Source organism: Platichthys flesus, chromosome 15, assembly GCF_949316205.1.
Source record: "Platichthys flesus chromosome 15, fPlaFle2.1, whole genome shotgun sequence".
NCBI lineage: Eukaryota > Metazoa > Chordata > Actinopteri > Pleuronectiformes > Pleuronectidae > Platichthys > Platichthys flesus.
In genome coordinates, this window is record NC_084959.1 from 2,419,377 (window position 1) to 2,441,520 (window position 22,144).

At 41.7% G+C, this 22,144-nt stretch overlaps 2 protein-coding genes across 4 annotated transcripts; one reads left to right on the forward strand and one right to left on the reverse strand.

Moving 5' to 3' along the window:
* The first annotated feature begins 1,199 nt into the window (after positions 1-1,199).
* LOC133969290 (uncharacterized) lies at positions 1,200-13,121 on the forward strand. Of its 2 annotated transcripts, XM_062405676.1 has the most exons (7): positions 1,200-1,295; positions 2,528-2,614; positions 3,703-3,782; positions 4,238-4,352; positions 4,439-4,546; positions 5,522-5,609; positions 5,982-13,121. In XM_062405676.1, exons 3-7 carry the CDS (start codon positions 3,707-3,709, stop codon positions 12,480-12,482), a joined length of 6,888 nt encoding a protein of 2,295 aa, XP_062261660.1. In that variant the 5' UTR covers positions 1,200-1,295; positions 2,528-2,614; positions 3,703-3,706; the 3' UTR covers positions 12,483-13,121. The 2 variants fall into 2 exon arrangements, with proteins under 2 accessions (XP_062261660.1, XP_062261659.1); XM_062405675.1 differs by lacking the exons at positions 1,200-1,295; positions 2,528-2,614 and having other exon boundaries at positions 3,637-3,782.
* A 1,327-nt stretch (positions 13,122-14,448) lies between these two features.
* Positions 14,449-18,776, reverse strand: cldn2 (claudin 2). Of its 2 annotated transcripts, XM_062405679.1 has the most exons (3): positions 18,695-18,776; positions 17,051-17,556; positions 14,449-16,277 (listed from the first exon to the last, which is right to left on the reverse strand). In XM_062405679.1, exon 3 carries the CDS (start codon positions 16,267-16,269, stop codon positions 15,454-15,456), a length of 816 nt encoding a protein of 271 aa, XP_062261663.1. In that variant the 5' UTR covers positions 16,270-16,277; positions 17,051-17,556; positions 18,695-18,776; the 3' UTR covers positions 14,449-15,453. The 2 variants fall into 2 exon arrangements, with proteins under 2 accessions (XP_062261663.1, XP_062261661.1); XM_062405677.1 differs by lacking the exon at positions 18,695-18,776 and having other exon boundaries at positions 17,051-17,582.
* Positions 18,777-22,144: the final 3,368 nt, after the last annotated feature.

Sequence of the window (22,144 nt, forward strand, 5' to 3'; positions counted from 1 at the left end):
GGCTGAAACAATCTACTACACATGCATTCCAAAGCCTAGATGTTTTCATAAAGACATTTTTTACATGTCACAGTAGAAAAAGCAATGTGCAGATAATTAAATGACAATCAGCTGCTTCTGTCTCAGAGTCCAGGTCCGTGTTGGCTCACTGGCTCACTTGAACAGAACAGAGTCCTTGTTAAAGCAACACTATGCAACATTTTTCAATATGTGTTCCCTCATAGTTTGGAAGTCTTCAATATTAATCTGCAATGTAGAAAGAAAGAAAATCCATTGAATGAGAAGGTGTGTCCAAACTTTTGACTGGTTCTGTATATGTGTACTTACATACTTTTACTTCAATATCTCAATACAGGACTTTAACAGGTAGGCCTAACAGCTGATCCCCTGTACAGGAGTTCCTCTGCTAAAGGGTCTGAGTCTCAGACTCACGGGAGATTCAGTCAAAAAGAGATTCACTCAAACGTATGTGATCTGGTGGCGAGGAGACACGCCCACCTTCTGCCTGTCTGTCTTCATCCAAGCGTCTCCCTGCTTCCACTGAAGAAGTGTTCATTCTGCTTTCTCAAAACTGCACACAGAAAACTGAAAACCATATTTGACTATGAAAAAAGTAGGCCTACATTGAGACATTTTACAAAAGGAGAAATGACTCATTCTCCAGAGTCACTGTCATTCATATAGTGTGTTCCATTTTGATGATTGCGTTTTCAGTTTTGCACTACAGTGTGCTGTAAATGCTTGGTAGTGTGCACGCAAATGCTTAGTTGTGTGTTCTCAATGAATGGTATGTGTGTGTCATTTGAAAATATGGCTGTGTGTACCAAATGAAAACACGAGTTCCATTTTGCAAAGGGAGTGTCAGGTTTAGCATTTTGTGTGTGAGGTTTTCAGTTTTCTGTGTGCAGTTTTGAGAAAGCAGCCCATCGTTAGTTCCTCATTCCAACAGAACTGGTTTTCTTACCCAGAACAAGGAACTTCCAAGTCAACAGTTGAATCAGAGTTCACAGAAGCACGTATACGCAGAGTAAAAGAAATACCTTCAACTCATTAGACCTCATCCATTTATTACTTTGAAGAGTTTACATCTGGTTACCTTTCATTCATTTTACCAGAGGTTTTCACTTTTCATTAGTTACAGTAGTTACCTAATACACCAAGTTATGTGAAGTCCTCTGGGGGTTTCACATGTGACAACCTGTTTCTTATCAGTTTCCTCAGAGCTCCTGAAGTGGAAGGTCACAGAGCGAGACGGGAATTCAATCTAAACAGCACAGGGACACAATCCCATCTGGGTGAGTTCTACTCAACAAAACTACATTTCTGTGTCATTTAAAGCTCAACCCTTAAGTGAAGCTTTAATCAGCCGATTGATCCTCCGATTAAAATCACCATCAGTGGTTCATTAACATTTCAGTACAGGAGCGATTCACATTGTTCTGAAGATAGTCAGGTTTTTTGTTTTGTTAATGGACAGTGACTCCTAGAGACATTTTAAAGTCATTCGCTTAAAATAAACAGAAACATTTATGTGAAGTTAAAGAGACTTGGGTAAAGGTGGAAATCTGAATTCTTCTTAGTGTCTTTCTACTCACACACCAGAGGATTTCACTGCACGTACACATCAATGCATATCAGACATTTGTCAACATCACTGTTAGAAACACAGGAGCAGGTAGCAGCTGAAAATCAATATACTGAGCAGGAAAATTATTACATTCAAGAGACTGATTTATCAAAATTATTTTTAGAAAGCACGAGTCCCACTGTGCTCTGTGATGATTGTGTCTTGAAAAATCTCAGCCAATGCAGCCCTCCAGTTTAAATGACCTTCAGAACATCTTGTGTCATTATTGACAGTGAAGAGTTTTGTGCCAGGTTTTGCTTATTTATCCCAAACTCACTATTTCTATTCGCCTTCGGGCCAGAGGCCCATGCATATTCATAAATGAGCCTTTTCAGGATTACACCATGAATTACAAGCTGGTGGACAGGACACGGTCACATCACAGCGTCACAGACTATTAGAAATGAATTATTATAACTGTTACAGAGAGAGAGAGAGAGAGAGAGAGAGAGAGAGAGAGAGAGAGAGAGAGAGAGAGAGAGAGAGAGAGATTTTGGCTTGTCTCCATGTTGAGATTTTAACCAACAATTATGATTTACTTGCTAAACTCGTGAGACGCCGCCCCTCTCCTGCGACACATCGTGCTTCAAGTGGACGGTCACAGATTGAGCTTCACAGAGGACCTGAGTTTTTCTTCCACGGCGTGAGAGATTAAAGTTTGTGTGGTTTATGTCCCACACTTACTGTATCAAAGTACTGGAACCATAGATGCATTATTTCTCACTTTGGGATTGTGGATTGTAAAACTGTATCTTCACATCTGTGGGATCTATGGACAGATTAACTGATACCATGTTATATTACAACACATTAAGTACAATGATGCAATCCTACAATTCTGGAGAACTGGAGCTCCTCTGGGTGTTTCCTTGTGACATGTGCCAACCTGTCTCTTATCAGTTTCCTCAGAGCTCCTGAAGTGGAAGGTCACAGAGCGACAAAGACGTGAATTCAATCTAAACGGCACAGGGACACAATCCCATCTGGGTGAGTTCTACTCAACAAAACTACATTTCTGTGTCATTTAAAGCTCAACCCTTAAGTGAAGCTTTAATCAGCCGATTGATCCTCCGATTAAAATCACCATCAGTGGTTCGTTAACATTTCAGTACAGGAGCGATTCACATTGTTCTGAAGATAGTCAGGTTTTTTGTTTTGTTAATGGACAGTGACTCCTAGAGACATTTTAAAGTCATTCGCTTAAAATAAACAGAAACATTTATGTGAAGTTAAAGAGACTTGGGTAAAGGTGGAAATCTGAATTCTTCTCAGTGTCTTTCTACTCACACACCAGAGGATTTCACTGCACCTACACATCATAGCATATCAGACATTTGTCAACATCACTGTTAGAAACACAGGAGCAGGTAGCAGCTGAAAATCAATAAACTGAGCAGGAAAATTATTACATTCAAGAGACTGATTTATCAAAATTATCCCACTGAGTCCCACTGTCCTCTGTGATGGGATTGAAATCAAGCTCTGGAATCGATTTTCAGAGCAGATGGACATGTTAGTGCACGACTGCGGTTTTCATTTTCTATATACTTGTGTCACAGGTTAATTATGGACAGAAAGTCGAAAGTCGATTGAGACACATTAGAAATGAGAAATATAAAAGTTACTTTCAAATTGAACTATTCAATTTTCAATACTAATGTAAATGTCAATATTGTGAAGGAGACATTGATTGGCTGAGATTGTGAGAGAGAGAACATTCCGTCTGAGAGACCAGCTGAGACTCGTGGTGCGATCTGATGGGAACCACACGAGTGTGAGGCAGGGATATGTGAAGTGATCAGATAACTGGGCCCAGTGGTGGGAGCATGTACTGCACACAGAAGCTGCAGCAGTGCTGGGAGGGGATGGGATGAGGCTGTTGGTCATGTGAGGGTGTTGGTCCTGTGTCGGTCCATGACACGTTGAAGGAACACAGACTGATGATGGAGGAGAATCTGAGCTTCTTACAACATTTCCTCATCAGCAGCCGTTTGTCTTTAACAGGTTGTGTTGGGAGGAATGACTCATCACTTCTTCCATGATCAGCTTCTTTTCCTGTGCTTAATCGTTTGCAGCGTGATGGGAGGTCGGACGCAGAGATGGTGGATACTGAGCCTGATCCTTTTCAGCCTCCTCAGCCTCACTCAACCAATCCGTAAGAAAAAATTTTCATTTTGAAGAAACCGTCTTCTCTTAACAGATATGGAAGCACAGACCAACTGCTCTCCCCACAGGCTGTTGAGCAGAAGTTAAAACTGGATGTCCCCTATTTATTGCCTTGTGATGCATTGCCTAGGGGTGAAGGCCCCCCTAGGTTAAATGCAATGCATTACATATTGTTATTCCGTGCTGTCTCTTATTATGGGTCTATGTCTCTCTTCCCTAAATAAAAAAGTGTCTCTTTTCGACCCGGCAGCAAGCAAGGCACACATTCGCAATTTCTCTGCAGGAAGAATTTTATAGTTTAAACTTATAAAGTTCGTTATTACAGTTCATCAGCTTCTGTTAATATTATCCACTGCAGTTTCAACAAGTGTGTTTTGTTCTGTGAATAAACACGAGCACAGGAACGGATGTTGGGGATGATTAAATGTTGTTTGGACTTTCCAGAGGTGAGAAATGAAGAGTGGGAGCTGCTTGGACCGGACATCGCTGCAATGCAACGTCTGAGGAACCTGCCTGAACACATGTTTCATGAAAGGCTCAAGGATTCTTCACAACAATGGTTGATAAGATAATTGTTTTAAATATTGTGACACTGTCTCGTGGTGTTTTTTAAAGATTTAATGGGGATCTTTATTTTGTTGACAGCGACACTGGAGAAAGACCGGACAGAAAGTGGAAAGAGCCGAAGTTGGACTCAAACATGAACTACTGTGGAAAGTACTCCACCCTGGAACATGGTGTCCATGTAGCCAGGTGACCACTGCAGCTTGTCAAAGAGATTAATCATTTTGATATAAGTAGATTTATCATTATTAAATCACTTTGATCATTTTAATAATTCTAATGAGTACGAGTGTGAAATGTTTTCATGCTCGAATGTCCTGAAATCACTTTCCTCTCCAACGCTGCAGCTCCTCTTTCAGCCACTGTCCTTAACACTTGGCTTCAGGTCCTGTCTCTTTAAGACAATCCTGCTGCTGTGATTGGTCAACCACTTTCATCACGTTAAGGACTTGCTTACCTCCATTCTAGCTGTCCTTGTTCTTTTTTACATGACATCACGATAATACAGATATATTAACTGGAGCTTCTGAAGATGAGAATACAAACTGTCTCCTTTAAAAAAAAAATTGCATAGCTACAATGAGCGAATGGATTAGGATAGTTTAGGTAAAAGGTAGAGGATGGATTTTAAATTTAAGTTTTTGATTCAATTTAACCAAATCCTAACACACATTATCTCAAGGCTATTCTCAATGTCACACAAATCACAAAGGTGACACAAAGGCATAGATTTTCAATAAAGAAGGATGACTTGACAGCTCCCAAAAGTGAGGACAACCATCTTGATAGCCACCTTGTGGGTGGCTGAGGTGAAGGTATTAAACCTGCCTCCGTGTTAGCAGATGGGACATGAACCAGATATAAAACTCAAAGCAGACGTTAAATAACACGTGTCAAAGATGTTTCTGTCATTTCAGTTCTACCTCATTGATGTTGGTTCAAGTGTTTCTGATCAGTTTGATTTCATTCGTTATTTGATGATATGAAAACATGATGAGACGTGATGATTGACAGCTGAGGCTGACTCCTGGTTGGTCGATAAACACAAATGAGGTGTTCCTCCTCTTAAATCAGAGACGGATTAACTTTTCCCGAGGTATTAATCTGATTTCATGAGATTGTCGCTGAGGTCTCTATGGCATGAACATGCTGATCTTCTTTCAGGGCGGATATTGACGGAAACCCAATGAGTTTGCTGGATGGTCTTCAGGACTGTGAGAATGTCACCGCCTGCATCATTCAAAGGAAACAGGTTGGTGGATTTTAAAAGAAAGTGGGAAGCAACACTGAGTTTAAAAGAACTGAAATCAATCTGTCTGTTAAAAGAAAATAAATCTATTATTAAAAGACTTGATTGATCAAATTACTTGGAATGAGATCCCACATCTTTCACGCTTATGTGGGATGTAGTGATCAGTTTAAAGGGATAGTCCCCCCCCCCCCCCCCCCATCTTCATAGCTGTGATTAGGCGATGAGGGGATTTAATTTCTAGTTGAAATATCCCTTTAAAACTTGCATCGACATTCATGATGTACGTGATCGATATCAGACTCTCTAACTCTATTCTGATCTAACTACTTTCTGACTTTTCATTCATTATCGCTTGTTTGACTCATTTTCTAGGACTTTGAAACCTTCTTGGACGGTTTTGAGGAACAGAAGATACAAGATCGGCTGCTCAGTGCATCTGAGATCTCACACAGCTACAGTCAAAAACTTCTGGTCATGACAGACAAAGAGAAGTCAACAGAAGACAGAGTCCAACAGGAATACAGCCTGGATCCTCATTACTCAGTGATAGTCAGCAAGGACTGTCTGTTCAATGAGTCCTGTTGCCCTGTAGCAGACAGCTACACTGTAGTGCAAATATTTGGAAGTGTTTCAGAAGATGGACAAAGTGTATCTGGGCTTTCTGGCTCATCTCTTGCAGAGCTGATGTTCAAACCATCACTGACGGGTACTCCAGTGTTCTCCCTTGATGGAAGCACGTCCACACACTTCCAGCAAAACTTCATGCGCTTTTTTCAGATCCGTGGAATCAAAGCAGTCTTAGAAATCAACCTGGAGAATCACCAGCTTTACCAGGTTATGGATCAACCCGGCTCCGTTTCCAGCTACACAATTCCACAACGACCAGTTGATCACACCACACAGTACGACCACCAGCAGATCATCATTATGGAATCTGACCCTGTGGTTAGAAAAGCTGCAACTTTTCTTTATGAGAAGCATCCAGAGGTGAGCTCCGTCTACATTCTTGATGAAAACCAAAGACCCAAACTGATCCATGGGGCCTCTGTGCCTCTGTCAGAGGACAGCAGACTGGTGCTGGTCGGTCATGGGGCGAAAGACAATTCAGGAGAGATGAGATTGTCTGGGTACGGAGCCCAAGATGTGGCCAGAGTTATTCAGAGGACCTCCAGAGTCAGTGATACGATCAAAACCACAAGTGTGGTAGCTTGTGAGGTTGGATCCGACAAAGTCTTTATCCAAACCCTGCTGACAGAGCTTCGTAAGAGCCGCATTGAGACAGAGCTGCACCTGAGGGATGCTGTGATCCAGGTTCAGCACACAGGACAGAAAATTACTCAAGAAATCTCTCCAGACGGAGTGAAGTGGCGTCACAAAGACGACAGCAAGAAGGTGGTGGCAAACCTTGATAGAAACGGAGACGCAGTTATTAGAAATGAGCCTGGCAGCAAAGGAGAGGCAGTGTTTACCGATGAAAGGAACTTTCTGATGGACAATCGTCAATCAAAGTCGGATTTCAGCTACAGAGACAAGTGGCCAAATGAGCCGAGGAGATTTATTCCCCAGGATGGAGACTTAAAGATGTTTAGTGATGGCTTATATGAAGTTGAGGCTCTGACTTGGGGATTATTTCATTCTGATCAGCCCCTTCCAGAAAAGGTAAATTTCCAAAACTTGCAACAGATAGAAGAGCATTTTTTAATTGGGAAAAAGTTCATAGATAATAATAATAAGGAGAAAATGAGTTGGATAAAGGACGAGAAAGAACTAACGAGCATTCTTTCCAATTGTTATGAGATTAAATCAGGCAAAGATGTAAGAAACATCATCCGTCACTATGCAAAGAAGGGAGAAAATGAGGCCACATACCTGATGATCAATGACTGGATCTTAGAAATTAATCCTGAAAATCTGTACGTTCATCCAGTTGGAAAAAAGCTTGACAACAATCAAATGGGAAATCCGGACAGAATTAATGAAGTTAAGGCTTGTGTTATTGAACAGATCGGCAAAGAAAGATACAACGAAATGAATCCTTATATAAAACCAAAGGAGGGATATGTTAAATATGTGGAAGGTATTTTGAAGGGAGAGCGCCTACTTAACCTCGGTCTTTCCACTGAGGCCTGGTCCACCACATACTTCACAGCCTCAGTTATATCTGAATCTGCTAGAAATTTCCGGACATTTCCTCTGACTCTCATGGCTCTGGATATGTTTCGAAGCCTAACTGAAAAATACCATGACGCTGGAGTGAATTTCTTTTTTGATGAACACCCAATGGCAAGAGGAGGGAGTTGGATTGACCCAAGCAGTCGTGGATTCAGTGGCTCAGCAACAGCGAGTTCAAAACTAAAGACAGTCCTAGAAAAAGAGCTCCATCTGTACAACTTGTGGTTTGAGAATGGCAACCCAAGGGTTATGTCTCGGATATTGAAGGTTGCGAATAAATACAACGTGATTAAACGAAATTCACCTGAACGAGAAACCATGTTAAAAGATTCAAAAATTTTTGAATCAAAAGTAGACAGAGTTTGGAATCAACCATCTGGGGCCTTAGGAGGAAACGATGACGGCCACGTAACATCACAAGACTTAAAATCTGCCTCAGAGTTGGAAAACACCTTTAAACTGGAATCATATTATTCAAGGGCATCTGCATCATTAGCTGAAGAAATCCACAGCCGGCTGAAGGAGAAATTTGGTGAAACTCTGGCGGGACTGCATCTCAAGGAAGGTAGTGACCGAATAGAAAAGGGACAGTTCATATGTGAGATGGTGTCGAAGTATACTGATGCCAAACCTGTTGAATTCAGATTTGAGTTATCTCCAGAGAGTCTACGCCACAATGAGAATGTGTTCAAGGGCCTTGACATAGCAACTCAGGACATGGAGGGTCTCAAACCCCAACACCCAACCAACAAGTATGCAGAGCACACTGGAACGGCTGTCGGCTCACTCGGCCTCCTGCTTGGCATGAGTGGAGCTGTTAATGCTTTTGAACAGGGTGACATTAAAGATGGTGCAGTGGCAGCTTTGCAAACAGCTCATGGAGTCACAGGTATGACGATGTCTCTAATTGCGAGAGAAGCTCTGTCTTCAGAGACAAGAATCGCCAGAGCTGCAGCAATGATCATGAGAAGTCCTGCAACGAAGGGCACCATGATAGCTATACCAATAGTTGGGATTGGATTTGGGATATACAGTCTTGAACAAGATATAGAGAGGGGGGGTGCACTGGGGGCAATTGACGGTGTCTTCGATGCTAGTATGGTTGTTTTGGATGTTGTTGGACTTGTTCAGCCTGAACTGGAACCTTTTATCATGCCTATAACTCTGGCTTTATCAGTGCTTCGGATGGTCTCTGATGATATTTATATGGGTGTAGAGCATGAACTCAACAGTCTCCCCAAGGACGCTGGACTTCTGGATAAACTGGTGGCTGTTTTTGTTGGTGCTGCAAAGGGTGCTCTCCATTTTGCAATTCAAGTGGCTAGTGTGTTTTACAATTGGCATTATGAGGAAATTGAGGCGGGTAAAAAACTTGTTGAGCAGATATCAGACTATAAACAATATTACACAGTTATAACGGAACACGATGGAGCAACTGCCATTGATTTTAGCAGCGGCAGCTCCTCCTGGAATGGAGGAGGCATTGACTTCTGTCTGGCTGATCAGGGTCAGTCTCAGTTCTGCATGAACTATTTTGTATCTAGTGATGAGACTTTTGGGAAAAAGTGTTGGAACATTGACACACAAGGAAGCAATGATATCATTCTTGGCCTGGGAGAGTCACACGAATTACAGTATAAGACACTACAAAAGAAAGTACTCTGGTTCATACCAGCTGGCTCTGTGACAGTGGTTTCTGGTTATGAAGCGGTGTCAAATTCAAGATATGGGATATACAAAGGAAACAGATATTCAAATCGCTTTTTTGCAGTTGACAAATCAGAGGATGAGAAAGTGATGGAGCTGATGTTGACTTACTATTACCAGCTCTATGGGGAACCAGGTGATGACATATTCTTCCTCGGTCCACAGAGAAGTTACGTTGAAGGCGCTGGTGGAAACGACACATACATCATTCCTGTCAACGGCGGTAAAACAATCATTAACAACTACGATCCATCTAAAGCTCTGGACACTCTTCACTTCACTGCTAACTACAGTCACATTTCTGTGTCTAAATCTGGGAACGACGTTGTGTTGATGTATGAGAGCGACCACACTGTGACCATTCAGAACTGGTTTTCAGGAGAGCTGTATCGTCACATGAACATGATGTCAGGAGACGGAGTCTTATTCGAGATTTCCTCCACTGTGGTTTCTTCTGTTCGGCTGGTGGCCAGAGGAATTAACAAGATGTTTCAGAAACATGGTGAATATGTGAACGCATCACAGCCACTTTTACAGACAGTTACAAACATCTACGGCTCTCAGTTTGATGATGTGCTCATTGGAAATGCAGAGAAGAATCTCTTGGATGGAGGAGGAGGTGGAGATCATCTGGCTGGTGGTGAAGGAGGAGACATCTACTTGGTGAAAGGTATAAATCATTCTTCAGTGATGATTGAAAATTACTCCAAAGACAATGAAACAGACATGGTCTTAATAGAAGCAGATCTAAAGACTTGTAGAGTCACAGTACAATGGGATGATGTTGTTCTGACAGCTTCACATGCGACTACAGACATTAAAGTGACTTTAAGGAACTGGTTCCGATCACCCAACGACAGACACTTGTTCTTCATCACCAACGACATGATCTCTTTCTCACTCTCAGCTCACAAGGATGACTGTGCTCACACATCCACCAGCTGCATAAAAAGCTTCAGTATTGATTACAGCAGGTCCACGTATCCTCTGCGGGTGAACCTTGAGGAGTCTGAGGCGTATGACAATGTGACAGAGGTCCGTGGGTCAGAATTTTCTGATGTGATCAGAGGGAACAAAGAGCACAACGTATTCCTCCCAGGAGAAGGTAATGATTACCTTGAGGGTAAAGGAGGTGAGGACTGGTACGTTATCACACCAGGCCATGGAACTAAATCCATCAGCAACTTCTCACCAGATCTAGTCATGGACATTCTCTTCATTAAAGACCAATATCAGAATATAACTTGCACTTGTTATGCACCCAACATCATCATCTCTGTGTCTGGAAGAGAAAATGTTATTTTAAACTCCTGGTTTGAATCAAAGTATCATCAGCACCTGCAGATCAAGACCAGCGATGGAATAACAGCTGGACTGAGTTCGAACATCAGCAGCTGTGACGACATTAAGACTTTAATGTTCCCAATCACTGTTGATTACAGAAACCAGAAACCTGAAGCACTTTCCCAGAAAGAGTCAGAAAGGGGAGGAGAACATCCAGAGTGTTTCAGATATAGAAGTAGGAATTCAAAGCAGAGGCTCTTCTGTGGCCTCCAAGGCAAAGTGATGGATATGGCTGAAGTTCACTCAGTGAAAGACATGCTTGGCTCGGCGGGTTTCGACATCATGGTTGGGAACAGGAAGGACAATTTGCTTGATCCTTCCACTGGAGGTGCACTGCTGTCTGGAGGTGAAGGAGAAGACACTTACATCATCAAACAGGGATACGGAGACAACTTAGTGATCGATAACTTTGCAAACGACCAGAAATTAGACACCGTGTTGATTGACATGGATTTTGTCGCTGGGGGCCAAGTTACCCTGGACTCATCATCAACAGGAGATGTGAATGTGACAATCACAACAAAAGGGGAACAATTAAAATTCACACTGATGGGCTACAACGACAGTAACCAAACCCAGCACCTGGAGTTTCAGAGCTCTGACGGCGTCGTTTTTCGATTGAAATCACTGAACTCAACTGCAGAGGTTCCTTTATTCCAGACTGAGGCTTTCAAAGTGACTCTGCCACCGTCGCAGTCCGACTGTCGCTTCGACCTCGGCTCTTGGAAAAATCTGTCAAAGGTCCACACAGTGCAAGGTTGCCCCTCCCAGTCCAATGACATCCAAGGTAACGATGAAGACAACGCGCTTATTGGTGGGTGGAAGGACGACACCTTGGCAGGAGGTCAAGGAGATGACACACTGATAGGAGGAAATGGAAGCGATATCCTGATTGGTGGGTTAGGAGACGACACTCTGTATGGCGAGGATGGAAACGACACAATGATGGGAAACTCTGGCAGCGACGTCTTCATTCCTGGACCTGGAGCAGATCTAATAGACGGAGGTCCTGGCAGAGACACAGTTCTGTACCGGGGGGATCATGTAAAGGGTCAAGGAGTCTACGTCAACCTGCTCACTGGACAAGGTCGCTACGCTGATGCCGAAGGGGACGTACTGAAGGACGTGGAGACTGTGATTGGCACCATCTACTCTGACATCTTGGTGTCTGGCTACGAAAGTTCCCTTCTCAAAGGTTCGGATGGCAACGACATCTTGGTGTCCACTGGTGGAGATTACCTGGTCGGAGGGGATGGAAGCGACATTTACATGTTGGCTTTCCAGAGCGGCTCAGTCAGCATCGACAACTGTGCAAAGGACAACGCCACAGATGTTTTGTTCTTAGGATCAGGGCCACCGCTGGCGTTCGACTGCCAAATCCTCTCTGACAGAGTCATCCTGTCTTTCTTTTCATTAAACCAAACAGCAGTTGAGATTTCACTGGAAGGCTGGATCAGTGATGAAAGCGCCTGTGGTCACCTGGTGCTGGTTTCCTCAGAGTTCCAGATGTCAGTGGACGAGCTGTTAGAGGAGTGTCAGTTCAAACAGGAGGAGCGAGTTGTACTCATCAGTCGTCGGTTGGAGCATCTCAACCACTCTAGCTATCAGCAACTTCTTCATGTTACAGATTTGTGGGACATAAACGTCTGAGTTCTGACATACTGCAGAATAGGTTGATCCATGCATAACCAATATTACATTTTTCTTTAATTACGATTTGTTGTTGGGTTGATGTGTTATTATATTAATTTACTCTTGTCATGTTTTACTAACTAGGACAAACGGTTCATTATATTCAGAGACCCTGTTGATGTGATTTTAACTCCTGATACTGTTCAGAACAAATTACAAATAATTTTGGCGGTAAAGTCTCGTCCTTAAATCCAAAGTTGATCAGATTTCCGGGTGAGAGGGTCGGGGACAATGACAAACACTTTTTTATGAAGAATTTATGCTTTTAAATGACTTATACGTCTGATTGATATATTGGGCTGTCACGGATATGTGGAGGTACACAATGTAAACTATGCAAAGAAAGAAAAGGGCAGCAAGATTTATCAAAATCAATGGCTTTTAATGAAATTCTCTGCTTGTATTGTTTTACTAAGGAAAATCTGTTGTCTGTGATTTTGTTTCCTGAAACTGTGCCGAGCAAATGACAAATACTTGGTTGTAAAGGCTAATCGTTTATTTCTAACTCTTTTCTAATGATGAAGAAGCATCTTTGATGAAAGATGGGTGATGGTCTGCTAAGTGTTCTCAGTGGTGAATAAAGAATGAACTTGATGAGCCCACTTGTCCTGACTTGAATTTATGAACTTATTTAACATGCATCTGTCGACAGAGAAGATTCTGAATCTAGCGAACAGTCAAAGTCAAGAGTCCATAAAACCTTCTGGAGTCTCAGGGGTAAACTGTGTAAGAGCAGAATCCAACACAACGGAAGGAACTAGTTATTATTGATATTGTTGGAATTAATTAAAAGGCTTCAGCAGCTGCCAAACTTTGGAACGACCTTCACCAGCTGAGATCAGAAACTCTACATGTGTATTTGCTTGTATGTATTTTATTCACTTATATATGTTTTTTTCCACCTTATGTATTTACTCCCTACAGCCCTTGTGTACCCAGTGCCCCAGGAACCAGTGCATGTTCCCACTGTGACAGAACGTGTTCAGGAGCATCTGTTTTCCAGTCCCGTGTTTGTCTTTCTCAAAGCCTCAGTGTGTTCTGGTCCCTGTAGTTCACTTATCTCTGCTGCTCCCTCGGTCAAGTTCAATCCCCCCCCCCCCCCCCCCCCCCACCCCGAGCACTGGTTCCTGTTTGAATTCTTCCAAAAGTGAGGACGAGGAAACACCACTGGTCAAATAACCTGAATCGCACCTGACCTCAAGGCTCTGGAGAATTTAAAAACTGAACATAACTATAACTACTCTTATAATTATAAGACCCAACATACTTATAATAAAGTGTTTATATGTTGTCACATCAGACTCTCCTTCTCTGACCCTGTGAAAGGTCGATTACAGACTCATAAACATATGTACTGATTCAAATACAACAAGTGCCCCCCCCCCCACACACACACACCCTTCGAACCTCGAATCTAAAAACTGACTATTAAAAGCTCAATCCCAGTAAAGTGACCCGGTGAGAAGGAGCAGGTCAGAGTAACGGTCGGTGAAACTCAGAGCCGTCATCGACCGTCCGAGAGCCGAAGCTTTGTTTGATCAGGTCTGTTTGTGTTGATGTTCTGTTTGCTCCCAGTTCAGGGCTGTGATCTTTTCCCCATTCCACACTGGAACAACACCAGCACCTGTCATCAGGCTTTATCTTTCAGTGAGAATAGAGTGGCCTTCATCCGCCACTTATACACTTTAAACATGTTTAGACTTTAAACTTTGACTTTTAGTCAATTTAGAGCAATAAAGGGAAAACGTTTTAACCCACAACAAAGAGATTAAAACCCACATTTCTTTAAAACTTATATTATGTTTGATTATAAACCAGTGTTTTCTCTTCCATGGCAGATCTAAACACCTGCTGCAGGGGATATGTCAGTCTGACTCATACTTAACCATTTGTGGTGCTAAACAAAATGAGTAAACCGTGCCTGTAAGAAATATTTGCATTTATTTCCACAATATAAAATAACAACAAAAACAATATTGATGGTTTGCTCAAATCAGCTGAAACATGGAAATGTAAAAACATCCGGACAATCATCAGAGATGTGCAACCACAAAAAAAAGACACACAATTAGAACGATATGAAGAAAGAAGAATAAAACAATAAAGATTACAGAAGAAAATGTGATTTTCATGATTGTGAAACAACAACAAGTCAGTGAATTCATCCACTGGGTTCATACCGATCCACAGAGAAGTAGAAAAGTGAAAAAATAAAACTCCTTTACAATCCAATCATAACATCTTGTTGATATTAAGGCACAGTGACGATGAACAGTCTCTGACTCACGCTCAGTTAAATTCAAATGGTTAAACTTCACGTGAGCAAACTGACGATCGATGAAGCTTCAGTGTGAGAAGAGTTTCACTGGGTTCACATCACAAAGGTCAGGGGTCGGCTGCAGCTTCTCCAGTGAAGGTTGGTTTGCAGAATATTGACAGAAAAAAGTACATTTGAGTTCCTTTCACTTCATGTCAGGATTTCAGAGTCTAAATGATTAAATGATAACAAAAATCTGACAGTTTTTTACTTTTATATTTATATTTGTCAAATGAGAAACAGATTTATGACGTTTCGACTGAACAATTTAGTTTTTAACCATGTAATACAATAATGTGACATCCTGCACAATTTCAAAATAAGAGTTGAGTCTTGAGAGAAGCTGCAGGGAGATAATAAACAGTCCCTGTTGTGTTGTTGTTGTTGTTGTTGTTGTTCATCATCTCTTCTGTTCTTCCTCTGAAAAGTTACAACTTCTCTTTACTTGACAAATGTTCCAAAAAGCTCAAGAGAATAAAAAGATCCACCAACAAATTAGAGAAGACGAAGCGGCAACGTCTGGTGATGACAACATTTGATGAAATACTTTGTATAAATACATAACAGTGGATGTAAGTTGTCAGTTCAAAGTGTGAGGGAGTGGCCGTGACATCAGACGTATCCTGTGATGTCATATCCTGCCGCCGTGGGCTTCTTGGCGCCCTGGACTTGTGCACTGGAGTGGGTGCTGTCGCTGGTGTTGCGTACCAGCGTCTGCCCCCTGCTGGGCAGGTTCAGACCCCCCCCCTGCTGTGTGGGGTTGCGGTAGAGCTGTGAGGTTGTCCGTACCCCGCTGCCGGACATGGCGCCTCCTACAGGATATGGATAGCCTCCAGCGTTTCGTCTCCCACGACCACTGTCCTGCACCTCGCAGCAAGACACACACAGCATCGCCCCCCCCAGCATGGAGATGAGCGCTGAGGCCAGACCAGTGTACAAACACTCTCCCAGCTCAAACTTCATGCTGGAGGGTACGTTGGGTCTGTAGAAGGTCTGGACCACCTCGTGCGTGGTCCACGACACCGGTATGAGCGCCAGGAAGCCCGCGGTGAGGAACAAGCAGCCGCCGGCACCGGCCACGCGACTCTTCACCGGGGAACCCTCCAGGCACAGAGTGCACTGCATCCCCAGGGACGCCAGGGCTATGGCGAGGACGGACAGGACGATGGAGATGACCATGAGGGCGCGGGAGGCCTGCAGGTCGGAGGGCAGGGCCAGCATGGAGTTGTAGGTCTCGCACTGGAAGGCCCCGGTGCTCTGATACACGCACTCCATCCACAGGCCCCTCATGTTGGCCACGGCCGTGACGATGTTGGAGCCGATGTGGGCGGAGATCTGCCAGTAGGGAAGCACCGTGGCGACCAGGGTACCCAGTAAGCCCACCAGGCCCAGGAAGAAACCCATCAGCTCCAGAGCTGCTGACGCCATGACAGTGACTGAGGTGGAGGAGACCAAACACGGAAGATAAAGGTCAAGAGATCAAAGCTTAAACTTCTTTGCATTATTTGTATGAATGGAATTATGGAATTAACTTCTTTAAGTTCTCAAAGTATTCATTAGATTTAAATACCGGACCTAAATATGAGGAGAAGCCACTAGTGAGAGTTTTTGGCTTTTTGAAGCCATTTCGCCAAAGTTTATTGCAGGTGTCAGAAATTCCTCTGATCTCAAAATTACATTAAAGCCAACGATTGTTATTCCAACTCAGCCAATAAAGTCTCAGTATTTCTTTGTCTGTTTTTTTAGATTGGATGAATTACACAAAAACTGCTGACTCAGTTTTGTGGAGGAATTTGTTCTCTTCCAATCGCTGTGATTTGGCAATGATCTGTTTCTGGGAAACTAAACCCACTTGTTCTATGAGGCAAAGTCCACAAACACACAAACACACAAACACAACAGCAGACGGGTTCAACACCACATGAAAAATTACTATTACAAAATCAACACTGCCAATACTGGTATGTAGGTCATCTAGTTAACAGTTATGAAATCTGCACTGGTGAGTTTCAGCTCATGACTTGTCCTTCATTTCCAGATTTCCTCCCTAATGTTTGAATCGGTTCTGTTGCCGTCGTGTTCTAGTGCTAATTGCAACACGTCAATTAAATGCTGCTAATTGGAAATGAGGATCCCTGGATCATTATCTCACTGACAGTTTAACCATTAATGCAAAGTTAAGGCTTCAGTGTCACAGTGAGACACTCACCTGAGTCGGGTGCAGGTCGTGGACGAGCTGCAGCAGCTGAAGTTACAGGATGACGATGAGGAGGAGGATGAGGAGGAGAACGATGATGAAGATCCAGTGGAGGCTGCAGCCTGAACAGATTCACCACTTCTGATGAAACCACTCCTGCTTCTTCAGTGGGAGAGAAACTCTACTTTTCTTTCTCTGGCTGTTTCAGACTCAGACTGTTTCCTCAGACATAGTCGCAGCTGTTGAGCTGCTGAGTTTTAAAAGGCTGTAACTCGACTGGCTGCTCTGGAGCCAACACACACGTTCAGATCATGTGCTGTTCAGGAGGAAATACAATCCTTTGTGTTTCATGGATGCTGCTGCAGAAGCTACAGGCTGCTCAGGCTGCAGGACACTGGACACGGTCACAGCCTGTGGTCCTGCACATTGTCTTGCTGACACTCGACTGGGTCTCGCTCAGATGTTCTGCTGTGTTTGTTGAGAGTGAGATGTCTGTCCCTCAGCCAGACCTTCACCTCCTGTCACACACACACACACACACACACACACACACAAACACACACAGTGACAGTGACACCTCTGACAGTGACACACTCGTCCTCTTTGCCAGTCGGGTTAATCATTCTCTCTCTCCTGCTTCCAAAACAGACCTTTGGCACAGTGAATAAACGTTTCAGGAAATCAGCTGTTGGGTTTGAATCTGTTTCATGGTCACAGAATTTGACTTAATTAAAAAAGAACAGAGCTTTGAAATAAGTGATCCTTTCATGTCACTGGAAATAGAGTCTCTGCAGAAACTGCTTGAGCGCATTTTTTTAGTATTTTAAATTAAAGTCGGCAAAGAACAACGAGGCCCTGAAGCTAAAGGAAGGAGAAAAGTTTTCGAATAGTGTTTTTTGTGTTTGTTTAATTTAATCTTTGCATATTTTAGTCCTGGGTTTTCTCATAGAGACGTTTCAGACACACAGACAGTGAAGTGTTTCTGTGCTGGTCCTCACTATATACTACAGTATATCATAGAATTCATGCTATACTTCATCACACAATATGAGAATGAAAGTAGAAAGTTATCACTAAAATGTGTCATCAGTGTTTTAATATGATTAATAAATAACATGTTTTTTTGTTTGTAAATGGAATAACAAGAAGTCTAAATACATTTTAGTGATTACAAATTATATTTTTTTAATATTTAATTAATTAATATTCTTTATCAGGAACTCATCACGTAAAGACAGAATACTGCTCCTACTTGTATCTTTCTTACATTTAATTTTAGTTTATTAATGTATTTAGATATAAAATCATGTAAATACCATATTTTTTATAATCAAACAATGTAAATATTTAGAATTATTTGGATGAAACCTCTGAGGCTCCACACACTGAAAGAAAATCATTGGTTTACTTAATGAAAACATAATCACCCCCAACACAACTGTTCATTTTAAAGATGGTAAACAACTTTCTTCAGCGTATTACTGTATTTTCCCTCGGCCCTAATAAAAGGAGAATTTACAGCTCCTTTAATCCCACACCGGATTTGGCTGCAGCTTGTCCTTCGTCACCCATCAGGAATTTGCAGTTTGAAAACTTCTAACGAGATTAAATCAAAAGCATCAAGTTATAGAAGAACAAACAAACACAAGTACCCACATGTGGAGGTCCCTCGTCGCTCAGAGTCTCATCTCAGAAGTTCACGTGTGTGTGTAGTTACAGTCACGACCTGATGAAGTTCCACCCTCTGCTTTCTAATCCCTGCAGCCGGCCTCACAAGGCAGTGGCCTCGTAATGGGATTAGCGTGTAATCCAGTCACTTCCCCTTATGAAGCAGACTGAGAGGGCAACGTCCACACACCCACAAAACACTGAGCCATTATTACAAACCACAGAGGGGCTCTATCTGGGAGCGCTGCATATGAATGAGGCAGATCAGGTCCTGTACTGTTGGTGCTGAGCCGGAGGTCCGTCTCTGAGGATGAATGAAGGAAACACTGAATGTAATGATGCTTAAAGTTAATCTGAACGTCACAACCACACAGATTACATGATATTTCTTGGTGTTACGATGAAAACATGTTTGATTTGAGCTCTTCTCTGTTTGGCCTTCATGATTTATGATTTTGTTTGAGAATTTTCTCTGCAGAAAATAGATTAAATTAAATGCTAGATGTTTTCCTTGTTTACAGTCTTTTCTGCAGAATCCGTCAACGATCACATTTAATCCTTGATAATCTCTGTTTTCACACATTTCCATCCTTTATTCCTGGCATCATTGTTAACCTGCCTCATTTAATGCTCGTCCAGCTGAACTTTCCAACAACTTCTGGTCAGTTGTGGGACAAAAAATCCAGCATATTGTTCATTTATCACAATTATTTTTGCATCATCCTCTAGATCATCACTTCAGAAACAACTTGGTGCAGAATCCCTCAGAAACTAGTGACCAGCCTCTCTCCTTACGCTCTTCACTCAAAACTTTCAAACTGTGAATCTGTCCAATAAGATGTTTACCTCAGTGAATATAAGAAGCTAAATCCATCAGCCCAGACAAAGAGAATCTAGGGTCCACAAACTTTTGACCATATCATGTGTAATTTAACCACAGTGCCACCAGAGGGAAACACAGTAATCACTGCTATCAGGGCAAACCTAAATTATTGTGTTAAATACTTTTACTATACTAATTGCTATATGTAGTATACATTTACAATAAGGTTATTTGATGATGAAGTTAAAGAAAGAGTTTCGTATTTCTTCAATATAAGTGAAAACATGAAAATCCTCAAACAGCAGATTCAAGATATTCATCCAACTCATTAAAATGAGCCGTCTTCTTCCTTTTTTATTTAAGTGACAATAATGATTTAATCCTGTATCTATTCATCTTTAAAACAAGACTACTTCAATATCAGTAAATGTTTATACGAGTTAAAACTAAAACACATCTTTAGAATCCAGCTGTTGTGATTTTACCTGAGGAGGATTTTGGTTGTTGCCACTAGATGGTGCTAAAGAACCTCCTGTGTTCCAAGTTGCCGTCTGAAGAGTGATGGATGATGGGATATTAAAAACTTTAAAGATAGATTCCTTTAACTTTCTGTATCTTTGGCAGAAATGATAAGACTTGGTTTGATGTTATCTGACAAACTAAGAAGAATAAAAGGGAATAGACCCAAACGTATTCTGACCCTTTAAATCTTCCTATTCTTGCATTGTATTGAATACGACTGAGTACGAATACATAGATAATCTGCTAATCTGTGTAAAACAGCAGAGATTATTTCTATTTCCTGTATGTGATGAGTGAAAATGTATTTTCAACACATTCCACTTCGGAGTCGGCCTCGGCTCTGTGACCTCGAGGTGACCCTGTCTTAAACTGTGTGTTTACGATGCAGGACATGCTGGGTAGAGTCGTCCTGTGAGTCAGGGGTAAGTCCTTGTCTGTGATGCTGCAGCTGAACGGACACAGACACAACTTTCACACATTCACCCACTCAACCTCTGGAGAGGCTGAGAGTCTCAAATGTTCTCCAGAGTCCGTGAAGTTTACGTTTCTGTCTTTTCAGCTATTCTGGCTCTTGAGGATAAAAAATGGCTTTAACACAACGTGTCGTTGTTCATACTTATACTTTAAATACACAGAAAATTCAACACTGTCAACATCAGTACCCCCCCCCCTCCCCCTCAGTTGTGTTTTCTTACACTTTAACTCAGCAGTGTTTTCATCAGCTCCTCATCAAACGTGTTCCTCAACGATTTGACTCAACAGAATGGAGCAAGTTTGATCAAATGTCAAATCTCAAACATTACACAACTCAATCTCTGTACACACATGTTCAAATATGTGTACAGTACTGTGGACCTGCTGTACAGGGTGATAATACATACTGTAGATAAACTACAGGTTGTAATGTAAAATTACTTCTGCTCAGTTTGTTTGTAAATTGCCTGATTTTTTCTGATATAAGAGGCAGAAGACAACATAGAAAATTACAGATTATGCATCTGTCAATATTAATATTTAGTTATCAAAATAAAAAAAGCTGGCAAATATAAAATCGATTTCGATGTCTACATAAGATACTTATATGGGTAGTATATGAGTAATTATATGGTTAGTAAAATACTTAGTAGTACTTAGTGGAAAAAGCTCTCTCCACAAAATCTGTACCAAATCTTTATTTTAAATTGGTTTATTAGAAAAGGTATCAGAGACTGTGGTGGAACAGTTTCAATGTAATTCTTGACTGTGTCCAACCTTTTAATTTACAATCAATGTTTTCATATTTGTTGATTTTGTTATCATAATATTATTAATATTAATTTTAGTAGTAGATGAAGTAGTACTAGTATTAGTAATAGTGTCAGTAGTACAAATGCAGTCCAGCAGGGGGCTATGTTTTTATGTTTCTGTTTCGCGGCAGAGCTGTCAAACTGGGTCCCTCCCACAAGCAGAGAATCTGACCAATCACAGGAGGTTTCAGAAGCCGAGTGCTGCTGCTCTGACTAATCAAAATATTTAAATCCAACCGGAAACGCCAAAGAAGTCCATATAAAGCAGATCCTGGCCCCGCCCACGCGTATTTTGCGTTTCACGTGTAAACAGCTGTTATTTAGACGCAGGTTTATTTATAATTAATATTTTTAATGAACAAAAATGATTTAAAATATCTTAAAGACAGTTAAAGAGGAACTTCGTACCAGTCTTAATTGATAATCTCCTCTATTTAACGTTTTCTTTCGTCCTTAAGAAAATATATACCACTTTTATTCTATTTAAGATCTTATTATAGAACAATAGAAACCACTTTTTAAATCGGCTCATGTAAATTAGTTTTCACGTCACAATTGAATGTGAATTCTGACTTTTATCATTGCTACGCCAGATGTTTTCCAATTGAAGACGTGCTGTCGAAGGTGGTGAAGAACACAGGGGGTCGCAGGACGAATGGAGTGATTTCAGTGCGAAAAACGTCATTTTGAGGGTTTTTATTTAAGCCGAATTGACAACGAGTGTTAATAACAGCTAACACAGGTGATTCATTGTTGGTGAGTCACGCGTTTTGACGAGAAAAGCAGGAGCGAGTTTAAATCTCCAGA

Excerpts from the sequence above, each read along its gene's own strand:
- LOC133969290 (XM_062405675.1), top strand. The coding sequence starts at position 3,647 with ATGACTCATCACTTCTTCCATGATCAGCTTCTTTTCCTGTGCTTAATC. Across the intron at positions 4,547-5,521 it reads CATGGTGTCCATGTAGCCAG|GGCGGATATTGACGGAAACC; the intron begins GTGACCACTGCA and ends ATCTTCTTTCAG. Across the intron at positions 5,610-5,981 it reads GCATCATTCAAAGGAAACAG|GACTTTGAAACCTTCTTGGA; the intron begins GTTGGTGGATTT and ends CTCATTTTCTAG.
- cldn2 (XM_062405679.1), bottom strand. The coding sequence starts at position 16,269 with ATGGCGTCAGCAGCTCTGGAGCTGATGGGTTTCTTCCTGGGCCTGGTG.